Source organism: Ruditapes philippinarum, unplaced genomic scaffold (assembly GCF_026571515.1).
Source record: "Ruditapes philippinarum isolate M1 unplaced genomic scaffold, ASM2657151v2 ctg49_1_1_1_1, whole genome shotgun sequence".
Lineage (NCBI taxonomy): Eukaryota > Metazoa > Mollusca > Bivalvia > Venerida > Veneridae > Ruditapes > Ruditapes philippinarum.
The window spans coordinates 246,814-273,106 of NW_026859511.1; the positions used below are offsets into that span (position 1 = coordinate 246,814).

Here is a 26,293-nt window from a genome sequence, read left to right on the forward strand (position 1 = left end):
ACACAATTTGTACGCAAGTATTTTCATTCAAAGGACAATTTTGTCATTCAATGCTAGTGTTTAAGATACAAAAAAAATTTGCAAAACAATTTACATGTATTTTAAAAGGTGTTCGATGAGCTGAACTACAGCAATTCCTTCTGACGGAGAATGTTCATAGTTCAAACCACAAGCACCATCTTGACATATAATGAACTGAAAAAAAAAACGAAATTCAATAAATACACATTTAAATGAGTGTCTTAAAAAAATATGCATCCGATAAAAAGTGCAATCAAATAAATATATAGTATGGAGGCATATTTCATACAGATATCGCGTTAACAATCTGACTAACTAGTTAGTGTTAAATGAAGTACCCAGGACTGCCCACACTTACCTGTTAAATAATGGATAATTAACAGTATTTCTATAAAACTTTTGTGTTTGTTAACTTAAGCAGAGATGTAGATAACATCTATGTCTCTGACTTGAGTAAGTATCTGTTATTGGCACTTCTTAGTGTATTTGGAATTTAGATACTTAGTCGTTATTAATCTATCTAACATAAAAAAAATCTAGTTAGTCTGATGAATATCTGTTATTATGGTGTTACCCAGCCTGTTTGTATTATTACAGAAGAATAAGAATATAAAAAGTATTATTAGTAAGGAGAAATCTCGTTTTCTTCCTAACAACAAAAATACGGTGAACGTTATTTTTTAAAGAATTTACCCACCTGCATAGTTTTATCAAACCATCTATTGCAGCTATTTACTTTACTACCATGTCCATGAAGCATCTGGCAAATAAGTGAAACATCATCTCTTAAGTTCATGCTGGTCTCATCAATGCTTCTCTGGTGGTTAAATGAGATCGGAATGCTTCTATCCAGACATAAAATAAACATACACTGCTCTATCTCCTCTAGCGAAGCTCTATTTACACTATCTGAAATGTCCGCAAAATAAATTGTGAGTACTTATATTAAAATTAAAATACAAGCGACTGTATAGCTTTGATGGTGGAGGAAGACCTCAGATGTCCAGCCATGCATTATATCAGGCACGAACGGACACCTTAGTACAACAACGGACGTTTCGTAAATTGAAGACATAAAAATACATAAAAATGATTCGAGATATCTCAAATATAGTTTTAGGATCTCCAAGTATGAAAAAATACGAACTCTTATGGACATAAATGCAACCAGGGTCTTCAAAAAAGAATGGTCTTGAGTCGGACTAATATTACTAAAAAAGATGTTACAGCTGAGTCACGTGATTAGGTTTTCTACCAACCATGATCTGGTATATAACATAACTGTTCAAAGATCAAATTATAAGATAATATTTTGTTTAATCCTTCCAAAAGTGCTATAAACTAATCCTGGCTATATAACATTATCGGTTTTACTTTAAAGATCCTGTAACACATTTTTTATGGTTTTATATCATAAATATGATGCTCAAATTAAGATTTATCAATTTTGTAAGTTCCAAAAATCATTATTTATAAAGATATTACCTAATTTAACATTTCATGAAAATAAAGGGAGGTAATAACAATTTATTTTTTTAATAAAGTCAAATTTTTCAATAAGAAATGAATGCATATATTTTAATGATTACATATAATATGTACAACTATTTGCAGTACATACTTTACATATTCTTCTATGTTTGAATATTGATTTATAGGCATAATTATATGTGTGGTATACAACTTCAAATACAACATACAGGATCTTTAAAAAGTAACAATTTGATACATTTGCAATGAAATTAGGATTTTTTCGGTCCGGTGTCAAGATGAAAATCACTGTTCATATTTGAAAATACGTCCAATATTTTTTAAAAACATTATTTTCTGAGTATAAGTATAACATTTTTGTAGAATTTTAATTTTTGCTCTTGTATTTAATTGTCATCATTTTCTTGAACACTTACATAAATTGTGTATAGCAAACTACTAGTATACGAGAGATACCGAGACATGTTTAATTGTAGATAGAATGGTTTACATTGCGCGTTTACAGACCATTCTATTTGAAAGATCCTGATGCAACACAAAATATGACTAGAAAGAATGACTTTCAGGGTACGCAACCCAAAATAATGAAATGCCACTCGAAACCACTTGTAAACACCAATCAGAAACTTTGCAAAGGAAGAGACAAACAGCGGGTCAAAAAAGGGGCATTCAAATACATAATAAATGTTCATATTGCTTTTATGGAAGCCGCCACTTTTGTTATATATCCCTGCCAATGAAATGACTACCTTTTAATAATTGTTCTCTTGCACTGGCCCAGTTTGTACGGGAAGTTGTCGTCAAAGCACCAATTAATTCGGAATTTTCTGCCCCCTCGTCGGCCATTTCCGCAATACGATCAAGTTGCGTATACACATCATCTTCACTTAGACGTTGGAAGTTCAGCAAGAGATCGAGTGCGAAAAACTGTATCGTTTAAGTAAATGTATTTATTATACATAATCCCAACCATATGTAGAAATTGATTTACTCAAATGTTTGTTTTTTTTTAAATGCATGTATATGTGCATTAGATACAACGTTCGGTGAAATCGTTGACTGAATCGTACCATGTTAGTTCAGTTAATTTTGTGTTTTGTTCTTATTTGTATACAAATTTATGATTAAATTGGTTCATTCATGGAAATACATAGAAAACAAATTTACAAATTATGATATTACCTGATTTTTGCATGCTACAATAATATGATCTGATTCTCCAGGGCGAGAAGAACGCGTAACTAGACAATCCTTTGTCTTTCCAGGAACACGATATGATGTGAACAGCCTGTAATATTGCGACATGCACAAAGGTTGGCCTTTGATCTTATGCCGGCATCTGTCAACAGGAAGTGCTTTACTGCAATAACAAAGGGCATCTCAGACATCTCAAATTGTAATAATTTTAAAGAAATATAAAATATGGAACAATTATATCACCTGTTCGTTTAATACCACTCTTCTTGTTGTGCAAAACAACAATTAAACAATGACATAAACTAAATGTTTACCGATCTTTATTTACAGGTAAGATTTTCAAGTTAGTGATATCAAAAAAATGTATATAAAATAAACATATTTGATGGTACAAAAATGAAGTCGAGATTATTTGTGTTCATGTTTTGATAAGGTTTTTTTAAATATAAAATATTAATTTGAGAGAATAATATAGATAACTTACGTATCAAGTATTGTCTTGTAGTCTAAAATTCCCGATATAAGTCTCGCCGCATATCTGAAAAAAAAGTTTTCAAACATGATTTTTTTTTAATTTAACAGCTGTTTTGTAGAGTTTTCTTATTATATTAACATGTTTGTTTAAAAACATATATTTCTCTTTCGAAGAAATGTTGTTTGTTCGATTAGACAAGAACTTAAAATTCACCAAAAACAATGGTCAACAATCTTTAAAGTCAGTATATAGTTTTGCATCGGTAGTGGAATGCAACAAAATGATATTAGATAAACATTGATTTGTATTAAAACAGGACGCATTGCATTACATTTTCATTTATGACAATATTTTATAATTTTCTGTTTAAAATAGAATTATCTTTATTATAATCATTTAATATGATTCTGTCGTTTAATTTAAAAGGATCTTTCTATACAAATGATAAACCTCAATTGCTGCCTCCTATCTTCAAAGTACTGTCTAGGGAAGACCATTCCTGGATTAGAGTTGATAGGAAGTGCAAGTCGAGCATTCATGTACATGTCATCCAGCCACCATGAATACGCCTTCATTAAAGAAATATCACCGCAATGTTTATTTTCAATATACATCCATGTCTTTTACAATTTACAATTAACTAATATTTGAGTTAGTGGTACAATTATAATTTCTGAGCTAATAAATTGTGACTTTGATGGCAATGAAGTACAGAAAAGAATAACCTTTGGCAATTTAACACTACAAAATCATATATTTTTAAAAGTTCTTTTATACGATATCAAATATCACGCGGTCTTTTTCAAGGTTTAAACTGATTCTCATTCAATTTAAGCAACTGGGCACTTATTTCCATTTATTTGATATTTCTCATAGATACATGTATAACTCTTTGAAATGAATAGCAAGTCAATATCTATTTCATTAATCATATTAATGGATTTTTTTTCTTCAAATTTTCCATTACAAAAGCACAAATGTCTGCGTTTTTTGTCAAGCTTTATCATTTTGGTTGATACAATACAAGGTTTTCCAATAAGCAATTTGTTCGGATATTGAACAAATATGATAGATACTCTTCTCCAAGGAGCCAAATTGATTTTTATTGAAGCAAAAGTCATCATTTTATGTTCGCCATATCTCTTATCAAATATGATCGATTGCGGTGCCCTTAGTTCTTGTCTTAAATGGAGAATCAATATGCTACCAGCAATAATCTAAAATTTCCTTGGCAAAATGAGCAAAATTAAACGGTTCTATTAAATCCGGTCCGTAAAAACGGTCTCAATTTAGTCTTTAACGAGCATTATTATTACTCTCAATAGACAAATACGGACTAGTCTAACATTATCCAGAAAAGAAGTCTGATTATAATTGATGAACACAGCTTTCTAACACGAAATTATATTTAATGGAAAACCAAAGTCAAATTGCTCAGGGGCGGAATACGTCTTACAAAATACATGGATGAGAAAATGAAGATTGCTTTTTATAGATGGCTTCATGCGGAGAACAAGGCAGAGATTTATATGAACGCTGTTAGGCCCATGATCTTGTCTGGAGGAAGATGATTTATGGGGAAAGAAATACTATTTCTTCTGTAGATGGGACATCTATTTTTCTTAGAGATAATATAGTTTATATTTCTTCGGTTGTTCGTATCTAATGACATCTCAGTAGTACTCGATTTGAATTACAGAACCTGCAGAAATTTTCTAATTGATTCTTGGTTCTTTATGTAACGAATGTTTTTTTATTGTCCGGTACAAAAATTGGTAGAAAATTGTAGTTCTGATATCTTAATTTTCTTTATATTACTGTCTTCAACGAACAAACCTTTTTGTTCTTGTATATATATTACTTATGTGCGAGTAAATAATATACTTTTAAATTATAACAACCTACCCAGTTTTCTGCTGTTTCAGAATATTTTCTCAACCTTTCTTGAAGCATTTCTCCTGCGCCTTTAGGTTTTCCAAAGTCTTCCACTATAATCTTAGTCCGTCTGAAAATAAACCGCAACGATAAATATACTTTAAGTTCAATACAAACTAATTTTATGAAAACAATTCATTGCCATTTTCATTTTAATATAGCTAAAAACAACTCAAGTGTAAGCTAAGTTAGTACACGCACCTATATTCTTCACATGTTACAACGCTTTCCATTACTGTTAGGTAGGTATCCAATGTCTGGCTTAAATCCGGAACAGGCAGCTTTGGCAGTGGTTTCTGAAGAACAAGGTTTGTTTATTAAATGGATGGTTAGTAATATTTTTTATTGGTTCATAATGCCTTTTATATCATAACTAGCTATGTTGAAAGTATAAAGTATCATGCATGACAACAAACCAAGAATTAATAAGTATTTAGATGCATTTTGAAAGTGTAAGATATCTGATTTTATATTAACATATCTATTTTTAGCAAAAAATAAATTGTTCTAGAAAAAACATATTGTTCACCATATTTATGTTCATACTTAATGACTCAGAATCATATTAACAGTGTTTTCTAAAGGAAAGTTAATAAGAATATTCAAATAATACATTTGTTGTTGTTGTTGTTTTTTTATCAATATATATCGTATGTATACAAAATGTGCCCATTGAAAAAAACGTATTTAAGAATAAATTATGTTTAGCTTTAAGCATTAAAAAACCCTAAAAAAATATAACGCATTGTGCAAACATTCCCCGAAACCATCCATGAAATTATTTTCTTTACTTGCTAATCTTATATACGTAAGTATCTCATCCAGTATGAGAAATGCTTTTTTAGATGTGATATATAACAAGTCTTATTCAAAGACACATTTGAGTTTCAAGAAACATAATTGTCGTAATCAATTGTTAACCAATTACTGCATGAGGATTTTGATGAAAATGGCTGTTTTCATTGAAAAGTCTCCCGTTACATGAATATATAAAAAATGCTTCAATACTGATCAAACTTGGCACAAAGGTTGACTGGACCATTGCCTTTGTAACAACATGCTCAGTCTTAACTTTCCTTTTACCATGGCAACGAGGGGACATCTCAAAATGGCCAAAAATCACTATTTTGCGTTGATTTTTTTCCATCAAAATTGATTTCAAAGTGCTGCAACTTCTCAATGGATTGAGATAGAGTCGTTGGTGACACGTTACCTTATGATCAATCTAGGGTCATTTTTTGCCTTTCACAAGTCCAAAATTTTCTTGGCGATGAGAGGGGCTGCCGCCCCCTTCAAACTCCCAAACAGAAGGGCTGCCTTCGATTGCTAACGCGGGTTTAACACTTTCGACACGGGTAACAATCGAACAAGGTAGAGTTGAGTATTACGTCATCAGTTTTGCGTACCTGAGTTACGCGGGTTGGACACTGTCTATCAGCTGGGTCATAAGTGTTAAAATGGCGGCCAACAACGTTGAAAAGGAGGAAGTGAGAGGATTTTTATAGTTTTTCTGCTTTTGTTTGTTAATAGAATCTAATATAGCCTTTGAATTTATCTTTACTTTATTTATTTATATAAAATAGTAAAAGTAATTCAAGCATTATTTCCTCCGCCCAAAGGTGCAAATAATTCCCTGGGCGCAGCCATATTTGTTTACAACCCGATCAACTCGTGCTTGTTCGATTGCTATTAAAGGTACGCATGCGCATATGAGCTTTTCCAGTATCGACACTACTTACACGGGTTAGGCAATCGAAGGCAGCCAAGGGGGCACATCCCCTTCTTGCAACTTTTGGATAGGTGGCGGCGCCAAAAGTGGTCACTTCTTGAGACAACATATCTCAAACAAACACAAGTGTTGGGGGCCTAAGTAAGGCATGTTTGCACCATTTGAGACAGCAAAAAGGGGGGTAAAAAGGGCGTTAAAAGGCGTGTATATATTTGGTAATGTGTTAAAATGCAGTTTAACGGTACTTTGTAAAATACATGAGTCTGCTTTTATACTTCGTAAGCCAATAATAATAACCAGAAAGGATAACAGATGCCTACCTAGTTCATGTAACATACTGGCAGAAATACAAAAGTTGTAATAAGAAAGTTATTTTTGCCCTAAGACTGACCGTAAGATCCCATTCTGGATAGTTTTCAATGTCTATTGAAGCTACACGTTTCACATACTCTCTGGCGTGATGCTCAGCCATCCTGGCGGTTTTTACAAATCGGATATATTTTGTAGAAGCCCTGCCAATGAGCATCAATGATTAGTCATATCAATAACAGTGTGTTAGTGTTTGCAGTTTGAATATTACCTGTTGGAAATCGTTATACGTTTTATCTGAAACGACATAGAAACTGAAATTTAGCATGCTATCTTGCACTAACATGACTTGTTTTGGGAATATACTTTATTAGCAATAAAAGAGTAAATAAAAGTTACACAGCTTAAATACTATTCATATAATGCCCATGCTAAAACAGAAACTTGTTTTCTTTTTTTACTAGTTTATTACGCAAATTATTTTTAAGTTTTATCAGTAACTGCATACCTACTTGAAATATTCCTAAAATGACACAATACGTGCTACATGCAAATATTAACTTATTTGACACTAGAGTATTGTAGTTAAACATATCTTCGAAACTTTATTCACATAATTTCCCTCCTCCAAAATAGAATTATTGCTGACATTGTCAAAGAAGACATTGTCAAGAGTTTTCTTTTTCCAGGATATCAATGAACTGAGTGCTAAATTAGCCCCTATATTGATAAAAGACCTTAAATCAGCACTGAAAGAAGAGGTCCTGAAGGAAATTAGACACGAAATTCGTGAAATAGTACACAAAGAGACACAAGAATTTCGAGATGAAATTTCTAAACTGAAAGCTGAAATTAATTATTTACAATCAGAGGTCAAATCTGCACATGCAAAACATGACGATTTAGAACAGTACGGACGGAGGATGTGTTTAGATATCTCTGGAATTCCAGGTGATAGTGGCAAACTGGACGAGAATGTTGAGAAGAAGCTTTTAGACCAAGCAAAGAAGGTTGGCCTGGCCCTAAACGAATCTGATATTGACAAATGTCATCGTAAGGGAAAGCCTGTAGATAATTTCAACCGCAAGGTTATTGTGAAGTTTACAAACTCTAAGGCTCGACAGAGAGTTTATAGCGCGAGGAAGAGATTAGGCGATGGTATTTTTGTTCAGGAAAATTTGACTCCATATCGCGAGTACCTAGGTTATGAGGCAAGAAAACTTAAACGGGCTGGCCTTGTTACAAAGACATGGGTGGCCGGATGTAAGATATACGCTCAAGGAACCGGGAAAAAAACGGGCAGACAGATTATGAACATGGATGACATCAATGCAATTATTGATAAGTAACCGATTTTGACAAATGTCAAAAAATGTAAACAAACTTTAGTGCACTAGATAGTGACCTTTGTTGACATAATGGCTGATCACTCAGCCGTATTACTACCAGTTAGTAAGAATGACCTTTCTTGCATATCAGACTGGCGTTTCCGTTAGTTTTACCCATGCCGGAAATTTCATCTGGCATGGGGATTCCAGATGAGTCGCGTGCTGTACAATGGCACGATAAAGATGACGTCATTTTACCGTTATGAATGATTTTGTAATTCATACGCTGTTGAATGAAAGTAGTTACGGTTGTAATGATATAAATTTTCATTGAAAATAAAGATAAAGAATTTAAAATATAATGGAATATGGTAGAATATGCAAGAAAAAATATCTGACATATGTTTGCGGTTCGGATCGGAATATCCGTCCCTCGGTCACACACATCATTTCTATGACAAAATTTGCAAAATGTGAACAAAATAATCAATTAGTTGTATTTTGTTTTTGTATTACTTGTTCTGCTTTGTTATCTTGTCCATTACATTTATGTACTGTCTTTAGTACCATAATTAAGTTATTTTATTCTACTTTATCATCATACTTGAGGAACTAGTTTATTCCTATCTATCTCATTATGTTTAGTATTTACATTTCTGTTATTTTATTTATGCTTACCACTGTCTCTCTGAATATAGCACTGTGTTACGTTGCCTGCCCGTTACCTGGTCTCAGTCATGATATTATCTTTTATTACTCAGTCCTACGGTCGGTCATAGTTTATTTAGCAGTTATACTGTACCCTTATAAATGAATGATATAGAAGCTTATCGATCGGCTATTGGACTATTTAATAATGGAAGACAACGGTTTAAGAAGCGTGTACAATTTAAAGTTACATTTTTTCAAGAACTCATTTTATCGTTTGTTAAATTAGTATTACATTTCATTAATTTTTTGGAGTTAAGTATAGCTAAGATACAATACATTTATAGCGATATCGGTTTTTTACATTTTGTGTCATTATATTGATATTTAACGATTGCAGTCAAAGGGAGATAACAAGTGATTATACATTTGTATTGATTAAATGTTATTATTTGTTATTTTTTAGTATATTAATTTTATTGTCTGGAGATGTCGAAATGAATCAAGGTCCTGAGTCTGCGTCTTTTTCTATTTTTCATCAAAATATAAGAAGTATTAGAAACAAATTTGATTATGTAAAAAATAATTTTCTTGACTTCGACGTTTTATGTTTCACTGAAACTAAGTTGTCCCCAGATGTTACCGCGACATGATAACATTAGATGGTTATCGCTCAATATACAGAAAAGATAATTCTTCCCATTCCGGTGGACTTTTAGTTTATGTGTCTAATAACTTCGCATCTAAAAGACTATTTTGTTTGGAAAACATTTTACCAGAATCGATCTGGGTGGAAGTAAAATCTGATTCGAACAAATTTTTTATATTTTATATGTAATTTGTATCGTCCTCCACAAACGCCTGTAGAATTTATGGGAAAGGCTTAATATTTGCCTTGATAGGGCTTTAGATCTTTCAAGTAATATTATTTTGTTAGGAGATGTAAACGAAGATCAACTTAACGTGAATAACCACAAGTTCCGAGATATATTAATGCTAAATAATATGAAAAATGTTATAAGTGAACCTACGCGTATAAGTCCCTATTCTCGAACACTTTTAGATCCAATTGCATTAACAAACAATATTCAAAATTTACACTCGGGTATTTTCGAAACGGACAAAGGTATAAGTGATCATTTCGGAACCTTTTCTTTTATCAAAACTTACATTCACCCTACGACTTCGTATGGAACTATAAACATGCAGATTTTAATGAACTAAACAATAAAATTCGAGCGACAGATTGGTCTTTTTTTACAAAGTGATAATATAGATAATGCTACACGCACATTTACAAATACATTTTTAGAAGTAGCTTCGTCATGCATTCCGACTAGTCTAGCAACAATTAGACCAAACGACAGACCATGGTACAACTCTGAAATAAGAAAAACCTCCCGACATCGCGATAGACAAAAACGTAAAGCTGTGAATTCAGGAGGCCTGTCTGATTGGAACAATTATAAACGAATTAGAAATAAAGTTAATAACATCAAAAAACATGCTAAAGAAATATTTTTTAATAATATAGGGCTTACACTTAACGACCTTAGTTCAACTAATCAAAAAGAATACTGGAAATTGGTAAAACTTTTAGTTAAAGAAAATTCATCGAGTTGCGTAAATATTCCTCCGCTTTATATAAACACGAACACATTAGCATTTTCTGATCTAGACAAAGCCAATACTTTAAAAGATTTTTTGTTTCAATTGCAAATATTGACGACTCTCATACTAATTTACCTCAATTCGAGCCAAAAACAAATAAAAATTTAAGCAATATTAATATTACAAATCAAGATGTTATAGACGTATTATCTAATCTCGTCGTAAATAAAGCTAGCGGACCAGACGAAATCAGTCATAGAATGCTTAAGGAAACTTGTCACACCATTTGTGAGCCTTTGACTATACTTTTTAATAGATCTATTCAAAATAACACATATCCAAACTTATGGAAAGTTGCTAATGTAATGCCATTATTTAAAAAAGGTGATAAATCTATTTCGTCCAATTACAGACCTGTATCTCTTATAAGTTGTATAGGAAAAATTATGGAACGTATTATTTTTAAGTATTCATACAACTTTCTACACGAAAATAAGTTAATATACAGAAATCAGGCAGGCTTCCTTCCAGGACACTCAACCGTGTACCAATTAATAGACATTTATAATCAGATATGTAAAGCTTTCGATGAAGGAAAAGCTACATGTTTAGTTTTTTGTGACATAAGTAAAGCCTTTGATAGAGTGTGGCATAAGGGTCTAATTTTCAAACTGAAACAATACAGATTTACCGGTAATTTATTAAATTGGTTCTCAATTTTTTTTAGAAAATAGAAAACAAAATGTTTTTGTAGGCACAACATACTCTAATGAGAAATTGTTAACAGCTGGTGTACCTCAAGGCTCAGTTTTAGGGCCTCTTTTATTCCTTATTTATGTGAATGATATAGCTGACGCTCTTACAAGTGTCACGAGGTTATTTGCAGACGATAGCTCATTAGTAATAAGTTCGCAAGATAAAACTTATATAGAAAGTACTATAAACGCTGACCTTGAAATTATATCAACATGGGCAAATCAGTGGTTGATACAATTTAACGCTTTCCAAAAATAATCGCGACACCCCTGATATTTACTTCCAAAATAATCATCATAATTTTGTTCATTTTCACAAGCATTTAGGTGTTACATTAAGTGATGATGGTACATGGCATCAACATATTTAGAATATAACTTAGTCTGCCTCTAAAATTCTTGGTTCAATGCGAATGCTAAAGTTTAAATTAAAAAGAAAAACACTTAATCAAATCTATATAGCCTATTTAAGACCGATTATTGAATATGCATCTATAGTGTGGGACAGTTGTGCTGTGTATGAACAAAATTCACTTGAAAGCATTCAATACGATGCTGCTCGAATTGTAACTGGTCTAACGAGGTCAGTATCTATCGCTAACCTTCTTCGTGAAATCGGCAGACAGAAGGAAAATGCAAAAATTAATTCAAGTTTTTAAACATAACCAAGGCGAGCTTCCCTGTTATTTAAGTGATATTTTTTCCAGAATTAGTTCGTAATACTAGTACATATAATTTAAGAAACAACGAAAACTACGCAACTGTTACCCGACGTCTATTCAAAATCAGTGATACCATCTTCTATTAAATTATGGAACAGTTTAGATCTTGAAACGCGAACGTCTCCTACACTTTCATCTTTCAAAACCAAAATTAAAAAAATCTTTACGCCGCCTCAAGTTCCGATATATTTCCTTACTGGTGACAGATTTTTACAAAATCACCACACACGTATAAGAAATAAGTGTAGCAATTTAAATGCTGATTTGCACTACAATCACTTACGTGACAATTCACATTGCGAATGCGGTTTTTATTCTGAAGACGCAGACCATTACCTTTTCAAGTGCCCATTGTATATAAACCAAAGGCTAACGTTATTTATCAATACTCGTGATTATCACCCTCTTAGTGCCCATAAATTGCTTTTCGGTATCACTAACCTTAGTGATGAAGACAATAATAAGTTATTCCTTCACGTTCAACATTTCATCAAATATTCAAGGAGATTTGAAAATGACTAATTTTCAAACAATGCTTTTAAATTGTTGTCCATAACTTATATATAAATGCTGAGGACAGGAACTGGGCAGGAATCTCCTACATGGTGCTTATTCTTTCATTCATTCAATCAATCAATCTTTCTTTCTTTCTTCCTTTCTTTTTTTCCTTTTCTTTATTACTTTTTTAAATTCAAGTTTTGTTAGTCTTTGAACAATTTTTATAATCAAATTCTATTTCCTCAAATGATATCATATTGATTGCTGATATATACATTTATGGAATTCCAATTACAACAGAATTTATGCACATCTTTTTACTACAAGTGAGACGATGTGGGAAGGGCCAATTCTCTAATGTTGTTAAAACTTGTGGCCCGACCCTTTTGCTTTTTTATAATAACTATAAAAAAAACATCCAAGTATTAACTTTAAATGTATTCGTTACTGTTTTGTAGTATGTTTACATGTGACAATGTATCTGTTTTTGTATAAAATGTAAAAGCAATAAAATATGATTAAACTTAACAGTTTTGAAACATTAACCCGGAGCCGCTTTGGCTATGATAACAGATAATACGGTCCCAGTTTATAAATGTTTGATGCGCCCAATAAAATCCGTATTACACACAGAAATTTGGTTCTTATTCAATAACATTACTGATATTGAGGTACAATCTAATCCAGTAATATAAAAGGTTGCCATAGTTTAGTCCTAACTGATTAACATGCTTAAAATCGAATCAATAGTGCAAGGAATTTTATACAGTATGTATATTTTGTGCTAGTATAATCAGATATATTTACCATTTCCATTTCTCATAATTAATCTGGAGACGCTGCAGCGATAAATATTCGGTAGTCGGAAATCGTAGAAGGTTCAAGTAATCAATCAAAACTATTTACATCAATGGAGGCTTTCTCCACTTTGCCCCCAAAAGCAATGAGGTAATGTATGTCTCTATTCACTCAACGTGATTAGTATGCTGGTTTATTGTGGCACATATACGACCGAATTATATGTATCAGAATAGATTTACAGTATAAAACATCTCCTAGTTTATATTTGACTTTGATATATGATCCTTCGTTTTAAGACAGACTCAACTATTTTGTATTAGTTACAACCTTGGAAAATTTCAATATTGTCTTCAAAACAAGGAACAAGAAAAAAACATGACATTCATTCGTAACGTTGGGTCCGTTTTTGGAGCGATTGACATAGCTTTTAGTTTTTCCTCCCTACGAAGCATATTATCAATCGTATCATATATACAAACTTTGTGTTTAATATTACACACCGAATACTTGAGATTTTTACAACATAGAAGTCATTATTACACTTAAGATAAATATATTCCTTCTTTATTAATATCAGTTTCAACAGGCTTTTAAATAATTTCATATTCCCGATGACGGCCGTGACAGCCTAAATGGACACTTATGTTTTTGTCGGACCGATAAGATTTAGCGGCCTAGATAACCAACGCATTACCAACAGTTTTCAGTATAATTTACCAGATTTTTTTTAAACAATATGATTTTCTTCCTCGTTGAACATTTATCAATATGTTCTAGAAAATTGATATGTAATAAAATAAATAGCACACATTACTTCGGACGGCATTGCATTATAGTGACCTCACATTCAGCCCAAAGCATTGAATTTATATCAGCAACTTTAATTCTATGAAGCCCTCATTCACCGTAGGGAACGTGTTACAGTATCGCGTTTTTCGGTTACAGTATAGAATTTTCAAGATGGAGGATTATTTATGGGATGAGAGGTAGGTGATTTTTATTCAGGTCCATACTACTAGTAGTGTAGTTTCTAAAAGATACTTTTGTGCTTTGCTTGTAAGGAACAGAATCCGGTATCTAGTCATATATTTCTTCAGACCCTGCACCGCAGATTTATCTCTATATTGTCTCATAAATGTGCAGATTTGACGGTTTAAAAATTTGAATCGAGAAACCACCTCATTTTTCTCCCATTCCGACATTATTTAAGCATGCCTAGATAAAGTAAATCTACAAAACGTTAGTCCTTTATGTTTAGAAACGTTTATAAAAGTAAATGACCAGTTGAACCTATTTTCCTGTTGGTAAAATGCATTTGAAAAAATAAACAATGTTACAGTATAGAGCGAGGTTAATTTTGAAGGGTTACAGCATAGACCTAGTGACATTGATCCAATTTTGTTACAGTTTATACCCGATTTCTGTTACAGTTTAGATACTTGCCAAATTTCAAACAAAGTTCGTGTATCCATTATTTTTATGAAATAACTCATACCTTTCTGTCTAATACATTCTTGAAAGGTTGTATTACTTTTTTTCTTCAGCAGGAAAGTAATAGTTTGCTATTTTTCTTACTATAAGTTTTAGATTGAGACTTATTGCAGAATAAGTAATGTCCTAAGTAAGGACTGTTTTCACGACAACAACAGTAACTTTTATCGAATTGTAATGAGAATGGAAATATTATTGCTTGATTTCATTACACATTATAATAATGCCTATTAGTAATAAAATAGAGAAAAAAGAATCCTTAACAGAAGTCCAACACGGAAAACATGAAAATGTTGCAGGCTCAGTTTGACTAAACCTGTTCATGGACGGTAGTGGTAACTGCGAGCTACCGTTCACCCCTCCTAGCACCGGCTTCAGCAGAATTCACATTAAACATGAACTGGTACACTTCAGACTTTTTAACGTATGTGGATGTGTTCATATGGCGGTTATCATGGAACCTCAATGTGACACGTTATTGCCATTCTATGAAAAGCGGTATATCCCCCTCAGGTTAAAACTTTAGTGTGCCCCAAACAAGAATACAATGAGTGAAACTAAACAAAATGAAATTTTGAGAGGGGATCGGGGATTATGAAGCCTGCATACCATAGATAGGCTGTCAAAAGACACAATTAACAAGCAGGCAAGTGAGCAATACTGCAACCTTAAATTCTATTTTAAGTTGGAATTTCCATCTACCATAATGTATTTTGTAAGTATTTAAAAGGGTTTATGAACATTTTCAATTTTGTTGTGTTGGAATTTCTTTAGCGATTCTGTTTAACTCTATTTTGTTACGTTTGGCTTTCTTGTATTTTAAGTTTCAACGACACCGAGGTCATGTGAAAACATTCCTGCTTTAGTGTAAAGAAAGACCCCAGATACCCTATGTGAAACATTTTAGACACGAGCGCCTGACTAGAACCACCGACCTTCCGTAAATTAGCTTGATAGATTCCTCACATACAAAGAATCCAAAGTCATGATTGGATTTCAACTGCAGCAGTAAATTAAGGATGATTTGAAGTCGACGGCCTTATCCCGACTCTGCCACTATTATGTACTTCCATCAGGCTCACTAGAGAAGATATTGTAATTGTCTGACCTTAATTTATACTCTATAACTTTCAATATTATTTTCTTTTTCAGAAACATGAAAACTGTTATACAGGATGTCTGAAATAAAAAAAACGACTTTTTATTTAACAATGACAAAATAATCGTAACTTCAACAAAGAAGCATTCGAAATGACGCCATGATCATGATTTGATTTGAATGCTTTTGGTTCGAGATGAGAAGGGTCTTTAAACATTGCCTTTTTTCAAAATCTATGTTTTGGGTTTTCGTATCCCCGATTGCAACCGAAACCATTTGAACAACTTAATTGGTAGAAAGTCATGTAAATTTCATCACATTTAGCCAAGTAGTTACTAAGCGGATGAGATTGCACAAGCATGTGTACGACAGACGGACGAATAGCCATCGGGCCAATAAGCTCACAGAGATTTAAAAGTCTATGTAACATTCATACATTTTACCTAGTATAATTATATAGAAAATATCGAAGTCTAAACTGTAACCGAAATCTGGGTATAAACTGTAACAAAATCGGATACAAATCGCTAGGTCTATGCTGTAACCCTGCACAAATTACCTCGCTCTATACTGTAACATTGTTTATTTTTTCAAACGCATTTTACCAACAGGAAAATAGGTTCAACTGGTCATTTACTTTTATAAACGTTTCCTAACATAAAGGGCTAACGTTTTGCAGATTTACTTTTTCTAGGCATGTATAAATAATGACGAAATTGGAGAAAAATGCGTTGGTCTCTCGATTCAAATTTTAAAACTGTCAAATCTGCATATTTATGAGACAATATAGCGATAAACCTGCGGTGCAGGGTCTGAAGAAATATATGACTAGATACCGGATTCTGTTCCTAACAAGCAAAGTACAAAAACATCTTGAGAAACTAAACTACTTGTAGTATGGACCGGAATAAAAATCACCTACCTCTCTCCCCAAGAAATAATCCTCCATCTTGAAAATTCTATACTGTAACCGAAAAACGCGATACTGTAACACGTTCCCTACGGTGTCATTGTTGGGTATTATTTCTTTATTGGCACATAACGATACGAATAGTGTTCTAGAAACTTTGCAACTTATTGTTTACTTGTATACCTGTACGAGTGAGTATATATCTCTAGATTTATTTTTTTTAAAGATTTCACTGATGTTCACCAAAATTGTTAAAATGAATTCGTTTGCATTCCGATATTCATATTTCAATAAGAAGACGATATACTGAGCTCAGTCCGAAAATGGAGAAATCTCCTGTTCGTTTGTATGAACAAAACTGTGTTTTAAATTCCATGACAAATGCAACTTTTATAAAATAAATTTGTGAATGTTGTGTTTTTATTTTTTTTTGAAATTCATATACTCGGTGTTTTATTTGTGAAGTTTACTTAATATGATATATTAGTCTGTACTAAATGTTTGCCTTTAAATCTGAGTCGATGGCGCCAAACCAGCCATACATCTTGAATAATGGGGAATCAATATAATTTCCGCTCTGTGTTTCTTAAATCAGTAACATTCACACGAAACATTGTAAACAAAGTTATAAACCTATTGTAGTAAGGCACTGTTGTTAGTAAATATATAAATGCTAGAATGGTAGAAGTGTATTCTATTACTTATTGACTATGCCATAAAGTTGATAACCAAATCTTATATTTAGATTTAGTACTTTTTGTTGTTGTTTTTGTTATTGTCGTTGTTGTCTGTTGTTTTATTTTATTTCATTTTGGAGAAATGGAGAGATCATTTGGCGAATATGTTGGTCAGACCCATGTTAGCGAACAAGTATTTCAAATATGAATTGGCAAAGAAAAATACATCTACAGAAGATTTTAAATGAATAATTTTACCATTTCATGTAAAATGTTGAATTCTGTTTTAGCTGGTGCTAGGGGCATGGATGGTAGCTTGCATTATCATTAACTCCATAAACAGACTCAATAAAACCAAGCCTGTAACATTTTTAATTTTGCCGTTTTTGACGTTCTTTACGAGTGATTCTTTTTTCCCCTGTTTTTCTTTTGTGAATAAAATTTAAGATAATTGTACAAAATGTGATAGGTGAGTTGAAATCTGCAACCGCAACCTGTCATTAATTTAATGTTTCATCGCTCGCCTAGAAAAGTCATTTTAACAAGTGCTGAATCGATTCTTCCCATTAAAGGGATATTGTTTTTAGTGTAAATTAAACAAACAACGGTCATTACTTAAACAAGTGACACATTTGAATTTGTGCGGCCAAAATCAGGAACGCCAAAATAAGGAACATTATATAAGTAGAATTATTTCGTATCGGCAACATATTTCCGTCACGTTTAAAGTGAGTACATTCATTAAATTGAACCTTAACACATTAAACAATAAACGATTAATCAACGTTAATATCCCTAGATATATTTTTATTAATATCAGGCACTCCTGAAAAAACAAATGAATTGGCCCTTAAGCTTTGATCATGTCCTAGCATTTTTTCTGAGTCTAGACTTATATGTCCATGCTTGAATTTGTACACATTTATTGCTTTGTTTTATTTTAAGTCAGATGTAATAGCTGTTATTCTGTACCTGTGATCATTTCGCTCTGTCTAGATATTCATTTTCATATATTACGGTAACAATATACTCGGAATTGTGCAGTTAACGTCATATTTTGAATAACGCTGATTAATTACTAGACTTCAAGAATATTTCTCCTCTAAGACCCAAGTGTTTATTTGACAGTTTTACATATAAGAATTTGATAACTATCGTTTCATGAGATAAATATAATAAATTCAAATTATTATTTGTTTTAACATTCTTTTGACAGAAAGCGATAGTAAAGAGACTTAAAAGTGAATTTTAAATGCATATATGCATAGGGTGACATATACATGTAGTAATGATAGAATTTATTTCAACTTTGCATGATCTTAGATGAAAACAGAAACAGTTTATTAAATTAAATAAGCAAACATAATATCTTTAAGTAAACAAGAATTTGTAACAGAGTTACCAACGTCACCCGCCTCAGGTAAGTTTTATATAAAGCATAAAATTGTGCTGTTTCAAAAGATTGAGGTATGGATCTCGGGACTTTCAGTCCAAAATTATGATCAATGCTAGATCTGCAAATGCAACAGTCAATTTATTAAAGAAATAAAATGAAACACGGAATTTGAAAATCTATCATGTTAAGCTTTGACCTCTTAGTGTGACCTTAACCTTGGAGGTAGGGGTGCAGGTGATGTGCATGACATATCGTCTTATCATTGTAACTATTTGTGCCAAGTATTTTCAAAATCCCTTGAACTATGAAGACGTTATAGATCGGACACAAAATATACCCTATAACAGACTATGTTAATCTTTGATCTCTAAGTGTGACGTTGGAAGTAGGGACCCATGTTTTGCGCGTGACATATCGTCTTATAATTGTGATTATTTGTGCCAAGTATTTTTAAAATCCTTTGATCAATGAAAATTATGGACGGGACACAAAATATACGATATAACAGACTATGTTAATCTTTGACCTCTAAGTGTGACATTGACCTTGGAGGTAGGGGTACAGGTGTTGTATTTGACATATTGTCTTTAAATTGTGACTAGTTGTGCCAAGTTGTTTCAAAATCCCTTGAACTATGAAGAAATTATAGATCGGACACAAAATATACCCTATAACAGACTATGTTAATTTTTTGACCTCTTAGTGTGACCTTGAACTTGGAAGTAGGGATGCAGGTGTTGCGCATGACACATCGTCTTATTATAGTGATTATTTGTGCCAAGTATTTTCAAAATCCTTTGATATATGAAAAAGTTATGAACCGGACACAGAATATACCCTATAACAGACTCTGTTATTCTTTGACCTCCAAGTGTGACCTTGACCTTAGAGGTTCGTGACCGGTTTTGTACATGACATATCGTCTTATTATTGTGAACAAATATGGCAAGTATTAACAAAATCCCTTGAAAATTAACAAAGTTATGGACCGGACTCGACATATACCCTCAAATAGACAATGTTGACCTTGAATGAGCAAGTGCGACCTTGCCCCTGGAGGTAGGGGTCTGGTTGTTGCGCATGACACATCGTCTTATTATAACAAACATTTGTGCCAAGTTATTTCAAATTGCTTTGATAAATGACAAAGATATGGCCGGACACGGAAGTGTGACAGACGAACGGACAGACGGACGGAGCCTATTTCTTTATAAGGCGGGGACAACAAGAAAAAACATTCTAACCAGTTGTTTCAATTTTAATGACTTTAATTAACTGCGTGAGATGCAGAAAAAAAAAGACATAGCTAACATTGGTTGTGAATTTTTTGACACTTAAATATGCAAAATTTTCTTATTCAAGGACAGATGATGGTGACCCTCAATTTCTTGTCTGTTGTCATATTCTTTGAGCATGCACAGTTTAAACAAAGATTAGTAGGTAGATTTCAATCTGCTATTTTGTCTGTATGTAACCCTAGCATAACCTTTAAGTTATTTTGTCAAGTATTAGAATTGTTTGTGCTTAAACGAAACACGCATGTATTAATCTCATATAAGCATTGATAAAATGCATTACGTGGCAATTGCTCTAAGTCATGCATAAGGAACGTTAGCCCTAAGTCAGCGGGATGTTTTTCCTCGTCTCAAGTTTCTCACAAAAAGCCGTGGGTAATCATGTTTGTGTGATTACTATGAAGCTCTCACTATTATAACAACAATTGATCACACTATAAATGGAGCGAAAATACTTGTGATGTTGCTAGTTAGAAGATATGATATTTCCTCCGGACATGATCGGAAATCACGCCTAAGACTCTGCAATAAATCGACAAAGCAGAGAAGAAATTTTGACATTATTGTCAAAATATAGCGCTGTTCATTAGTCAGGCATGTCAAACGAAAATAAATCTGGAAAAAAAATTTTTCGAGTTCACAAACGATTTCTAACGCTCACACAGTTTGGTCATATTCTGTCTAGTAATAAAACCATTCATCTTATCCTAATTAGTGAAATACGTATGAGGTTTTAGGTATTAAATAAAAAGAAAATGTGTATTTTTTGCGCGAAATTAGCTATATATCTCATATCGAAAAGAATAACTATATTTTCGACTTTTCACTGCTCAGTCTCATATCTTTCGAGTGGTCTACAATTATTCAAGCATGTCACTTGAGACCCCTCACTTCCAAGTATAATCTCTCAGTCCGGATGTATACTAACTGGGGAGAAAATATTATTAAGAGATATGAAACATTTACGCTTGTGTCAGAAAACGTTATTTAAGGAAAGTTACGTCATGCGCAGGATACCGTGGTCATGTATGCCTGCGGAACCGACTTAAAAGAAACATGAAAATAAAAAGCAAGTTGTGACAATGTTAGATGTTTTGTGCATGCATAATTTGGTCTCTTACCCACACTCACCCACCCCATTATGCTATTGTTCATTAATGTAACATTCACATGGGAATACGTTTTAAACTGGACAGAGCTTAGTCTAAAAGTCACCCTTAAGCATAATCATCCTTTCACAACAAGTGTCATGTTTATATAGAACTACGGAAGCTAAAATCTGCCATCTTTGCGATTACGTTTTAGTGCACTATGACTGTTGAAAGGATATACAGCATATTCATTCAAGACAGACGAATATCCTCTATGTACGTGTCAATATATAACTACATAAAATTACTCATTGTTTACAAATGAAACAATTTTTTATGTAAACATTAAATCATAAAAATTAAAAAATTATGCTGTTTAAAGCAAAACTTAAATTCTGTCAATAATTGCTTTTTAGAATATTCAAAGTTATTCCCTATTTGAGTAAATGCGTTAGAAAATGCGCCTATTACAAAACCTTTACAATTATTATAATTACTTTTGTTATACTTTAGGTTCATTTATTTATAATGTCTTAACTTTTATCACGCTAAATGTGTCGCGTATCTGAAAAAAACGTACATCATTTTAAAGAAAACTTTCAAAATATGTACTCTTTGAATAGCGGTGGGTTTCTTGGATAAAATCAGTTGATGCAACCAAATATTATGTTTTCTCTACTGACTTCTACAAAGGAATGTCATCATTTGCTATAATTAGGCTAATCGCTCAATGTCATATATTTCGGATATAAACCACTGACCGACCATTACATTGTCAATGTTCCTGATTGTCTTTGACATTGTATCAATCATTTAATATCGATAAGAATACCGTACTCTAGCTATTAACACGATATTCTCCAATCACAAAACGATAAACGAAAAAATCCTTATTGTTGCATTTGGTATGTGCGTACATGCATATTGTATACATAATTGGATGGTACATTGTATTCTAGTGTGCAATATTCATTTTCTCATAAATTTGACAAAAAAAATATTTTGTATACAAATTGTCTTTTGGGATAAATAATATGAGCACAAACATTCCTTGGAAGAAACTATGAATAATTATATATATTCTAGCAATGAAGAAATAACTTCACACACTTCAAACAAGACAGACAAGTAAAGGATCTGCAGTTTTATTAACTCTTTCCTCAAACACTCACTAATTTGATAATGTAAAAACAAACATGTTAAATTGTATCATAAAATGACCATAACAACTACTAAAAGATTTTAACAAATAATTAACAACATGAAACATTTATACATCATTGTGTTATAAAGCAGAACAAAACAGTGCTTAAATAAACTTTTTGAATGAGTTATTTGCTTATATTATCTAAAAAATCACAGACAGTTTGTACAAAATATGTGTTTAACAGCTAGATAATTGAACATAAGCGTTTAACAATAACAAACGATTCTAAGATAATTAATGCAACTTTTATGTTTATCAATTTTTGCAGAAGCACGAGCACGCTCTTAAAAACTGAGCCTTTTTAAGCGAGAGATTTAATAAATTCCTATGCCTTCTGCAGATGTAAGTGGTCAAAAAAGTACATTTACGCTATTCCTGCATAAAAGAATACGATCCGTATTTTGTTATTTGTTTTTCGTGTAAAGAAACCGATTCAGTCATGCTCTAAGCGTGCGAATATGAATATGCGAATGTGAATCTTTTGATTTTGAAATTTCCCGGGCCGCCATTGCAAGCAGCTAATTTTACATTGCGACTTGTGTCACGCTTAAAGGCCATTTGTTTCAAACTTAAACTAGAATCAGGATGGTCATAATTCAGTCATTAAATGTTAGGATTGCCAAAATGTTAGAATGACTAAAACATATGTGTTCATTGATACATAAGTAGAGCTGAAGTTAACATTTATACAGTCCGATAAGAAAACAAAAATCAATTTAACCTTCATTGAATCTAAAATTAAATCAATTTGTTTTATATTATCAATATATTTCTATATAGCATTACTTAAACTAGCTAGCTTGAAAGGCATTTTTGAAATCAATAGCGTTTAATAAAACAATGTACAATGGCAATTATAACAAAAAATGTTATCTAACTTGACTGGTAGACATACCGGTATATTGCACTCAATAAGTAATTGAAAAGAAATAAAAACAATATTGTATTTTACCTATCATACGATAATCAAATATATATGTATATTATATTACACATGTAATTAAATAATTAAAATGTTTTTATGACACATACTTATATCTTCATTTGCTTAACTTGTCTATCACTCATTTCTCTTGCGCTTTCAATCTCTATATACCTCTATCTCTCTATCTCTTTATTTCTACCTCTCACTTTCTATCCCTCAATTAAAATATCTTACTCTCTATCTCTCTTCGTCTATTTATATCTCTTTCTTAAAAAGAAATTATATTTTCATCATATTAAATTTGATATCTTCTACATCGAGAAGCATAAAATGGAATGTTAAACACATAGCATAAGATGATAATAAAATAATAATCCTTAATCATTAAAAATAAGTTTAAAAATGTAACCCACGTAACGGAATCACAAACAATTGCTTGTCTATTCTACATTCAACTGTTCTCTAAATTGCAAAAGTTGGACTTCTCTATTCTACATGCATATGTTCAAAGATTGTTTAAAATTCTAATACATGTACACAATCTGGGAATTTTAAGTTTAATGTTTGGTCAATACCCATATCCGTCAATTTTAGTATAATCAGTATCAGAATCGTAAAAGTTATTTTCTGGTGGATAGCTATCTATTTCATAATTCTTTTTGTTACGAGGCGACAGCTCTAGGTGGTTTTTGCCAATGACGTCGATCGATTTTGTTCCGTCACCAAAGGGTCCGCCATTTTGAACAATAGTCATGTATTGTTTAGTCGGTGGATCTGATACTAAGACATCACATTCGTTCTCGTCTTCGAAGGGTTTATATTTATAAATTGTTTTCATGCAGATGAGTAAAGGAGCATACCCTACATTCGTTATAAAAATTAGAACATTCAGCCAGGTAAATCCTATACTGTCTACAAGTTGACCAGCAACGATTGGGCCAAAAGCATACGCGAAGGAATAGGATATATCTGCAATTGCATAAACACTCCCGTAAACAGACACATAGCGCACATCTACAAGATATCCAAGGATCGGTAGGAGAGCTGTATCAACACAAGCTATTCCAAAGCATAATGTAGCTAATGGAAACAAAACTACGAAATATGCCTTAGCGCAAGGGATGATCAAACAGGAGGTTCCCTCTAAAGCCAATCCTAACGCTGCAACAAGCCATTGATGTTTTGGAAATAGCTTTGCCCATTTAACAGTAAGATAAACGCCAAGTATATGCGGGATGAAAGCAGGAAGCCAAACAAATCCAACTTCCCATTCATCAGCACCCATGGTGTGATTCATCCACATTGCAATGGTTGGTTCAAGAAATGCCAGTGAGACATTTGACATTGCAAGCGCTCCGGCAGCAACCAATATGTAAGGGTCCATTAAGAGACGCCATATAGGAGTGCCTTTTGGTCGATCCTCGGGCGGAATCAAAGATCTTTGTTTTCGAACAGGTTTCATTACGAATAGCACCAATAAACCATCGACAACACAAAGGAAAGCTAGTAATAAAAATGGTACAACTTTACCGCAGAATTCATATAGAATACCCCCAAATGGCGGAGCAAATAAACATCCAAATGATATAAAAGCTAATGCAATACCAAGAGCTTTATTTCGTTCTCCCTCTTCATGAAATCTATCGGCAATCATTGCAAGTCCTGATGTATCTGCAAATGCTGATCCAATTCCTTGTAAACTTCTTGCGAAAAAGAGAACCCCATAACTCTTACCAAAAGCAAACACTGTTGTTGACATGAACATGATTGACAAGCCAATCATCATGGGTAGGTCATATCCTACTCTATCTATAAACGCGCCAGTAAATGGATTTACGAGTAACTGAAGTATCGCTTTTGAAGCAAACAAAACACCAATAGATAATTGACCTTCGTTTCCGTAATTAACTGGGGGAGCCGGTACATCTATTAGGAAAATCTTTTTCCATGTCTTATTCCAATGGCGATGTTGCGGTGGTGCTGGAGTAGATCCAGTATAGTTGAGCGGATACATTGTTGAATTGAAATAGGTTAAGTTATATGCCGTCCAATTTATTTGTTGCTGGTTACTTACTGTATCTTGATCTTGTTGTCTTAGATTCGTTAGATATTCTGGAATGATCGGGACTATCACCATATACAACATATTGTCAAGTAGCAAAGCTATGCAGACGATGACCAAAACAAGCCGCCTCTGATGAATTGGATCATTTACCTTATTTGCGAACCATTCGGCGACTTTGTCGCGAATTTCCACTAACTTGTAGTTCATCTTTGATTTTAATGTATGAAGTCGCTTAAACAATCAGTATGTTATGAATTGAAACCAGTATGGTTTTAAAAATGAATTACTAAATTTTTGTAATGTAGTTCATATATCAGTTCATTTGTCAATAACATCAAGGAATGCGTCAAAAGCATTGTTGTGTTGCAAAGGGTAGCACATAAATAAGATGGTTTCCTCCCTGAGTGTTAAATGCACCATTTTTATCAAGTACTTCCGGTATCATTTCCACATGATCGTCTGCACATAAACCATCTCTCAACCTTAAACAACGAAGAAAGTTCTCATTAGCAAAATTAGATTACGTCATAACCAAGAAAGTTCAATACTATAAATATTTAATTGAAATTTGAGCTTTTATTTACCCTTTCAAAACCAAAAGTTTCTAATTGATCACG

At 32.7% G+C, this 26,293-nt stretch overlaps 1 protein-coding gene across 2 annotated transcripts in view; it reads right to left on the reverse strand.

Annotated features, from left to right (window-relative positions):
* The window catches only part of LOC132756763 (vesicular acetylcholine transporter-like), a 39,453-nt gene that overhangs the window by 3,482 nt on the left and 9,678 nt on the right, over positions 1-26,293 (reverse strand). Inside the window, exons 2-10 of one of the 2 annotated variants that reach the window (XM_060747900.1) lie at positions 7,240-7,454; positions 5,321-5,415; positions 5,090-5,189; positions 3,635-3,753; positions 3,194-3,247; positions 2,695-2,872; positions 2,262-2,439; positions 719-930; positions 95-195 (exon numbers count right to left, since the gene is read on the reverse strand). In XM_060747900.1, the coding sequence (XP_060603883.1) occupies positions 95-195; positions 719-930; positions 2,262-2,439; positions 2,695-2,872; positions 3,194-3,247; positions 3,635-3,753; positions 5,090-5,189; positions 5,321-5,415; positions 7,240-7,374 (1,172 nt within the window). In that variant the 5' untranslated portion in view covers positions 7,375-7,454. Of the gene's footprint in view, positions 1-94; positions 196-718; positions 931-2,261; positions 2,440-2,694; positions 2,873-3,193; positions 3,248-3,634; positions 3,754-5,089; positions 5,190-5,320; positions 5,416-7,239; positions 7,455-22,610; positions 26,159-26,293 lie in introns of those variants that run through there. The other variant, XM_060747901.1, reaches the window with a different exon arrangement.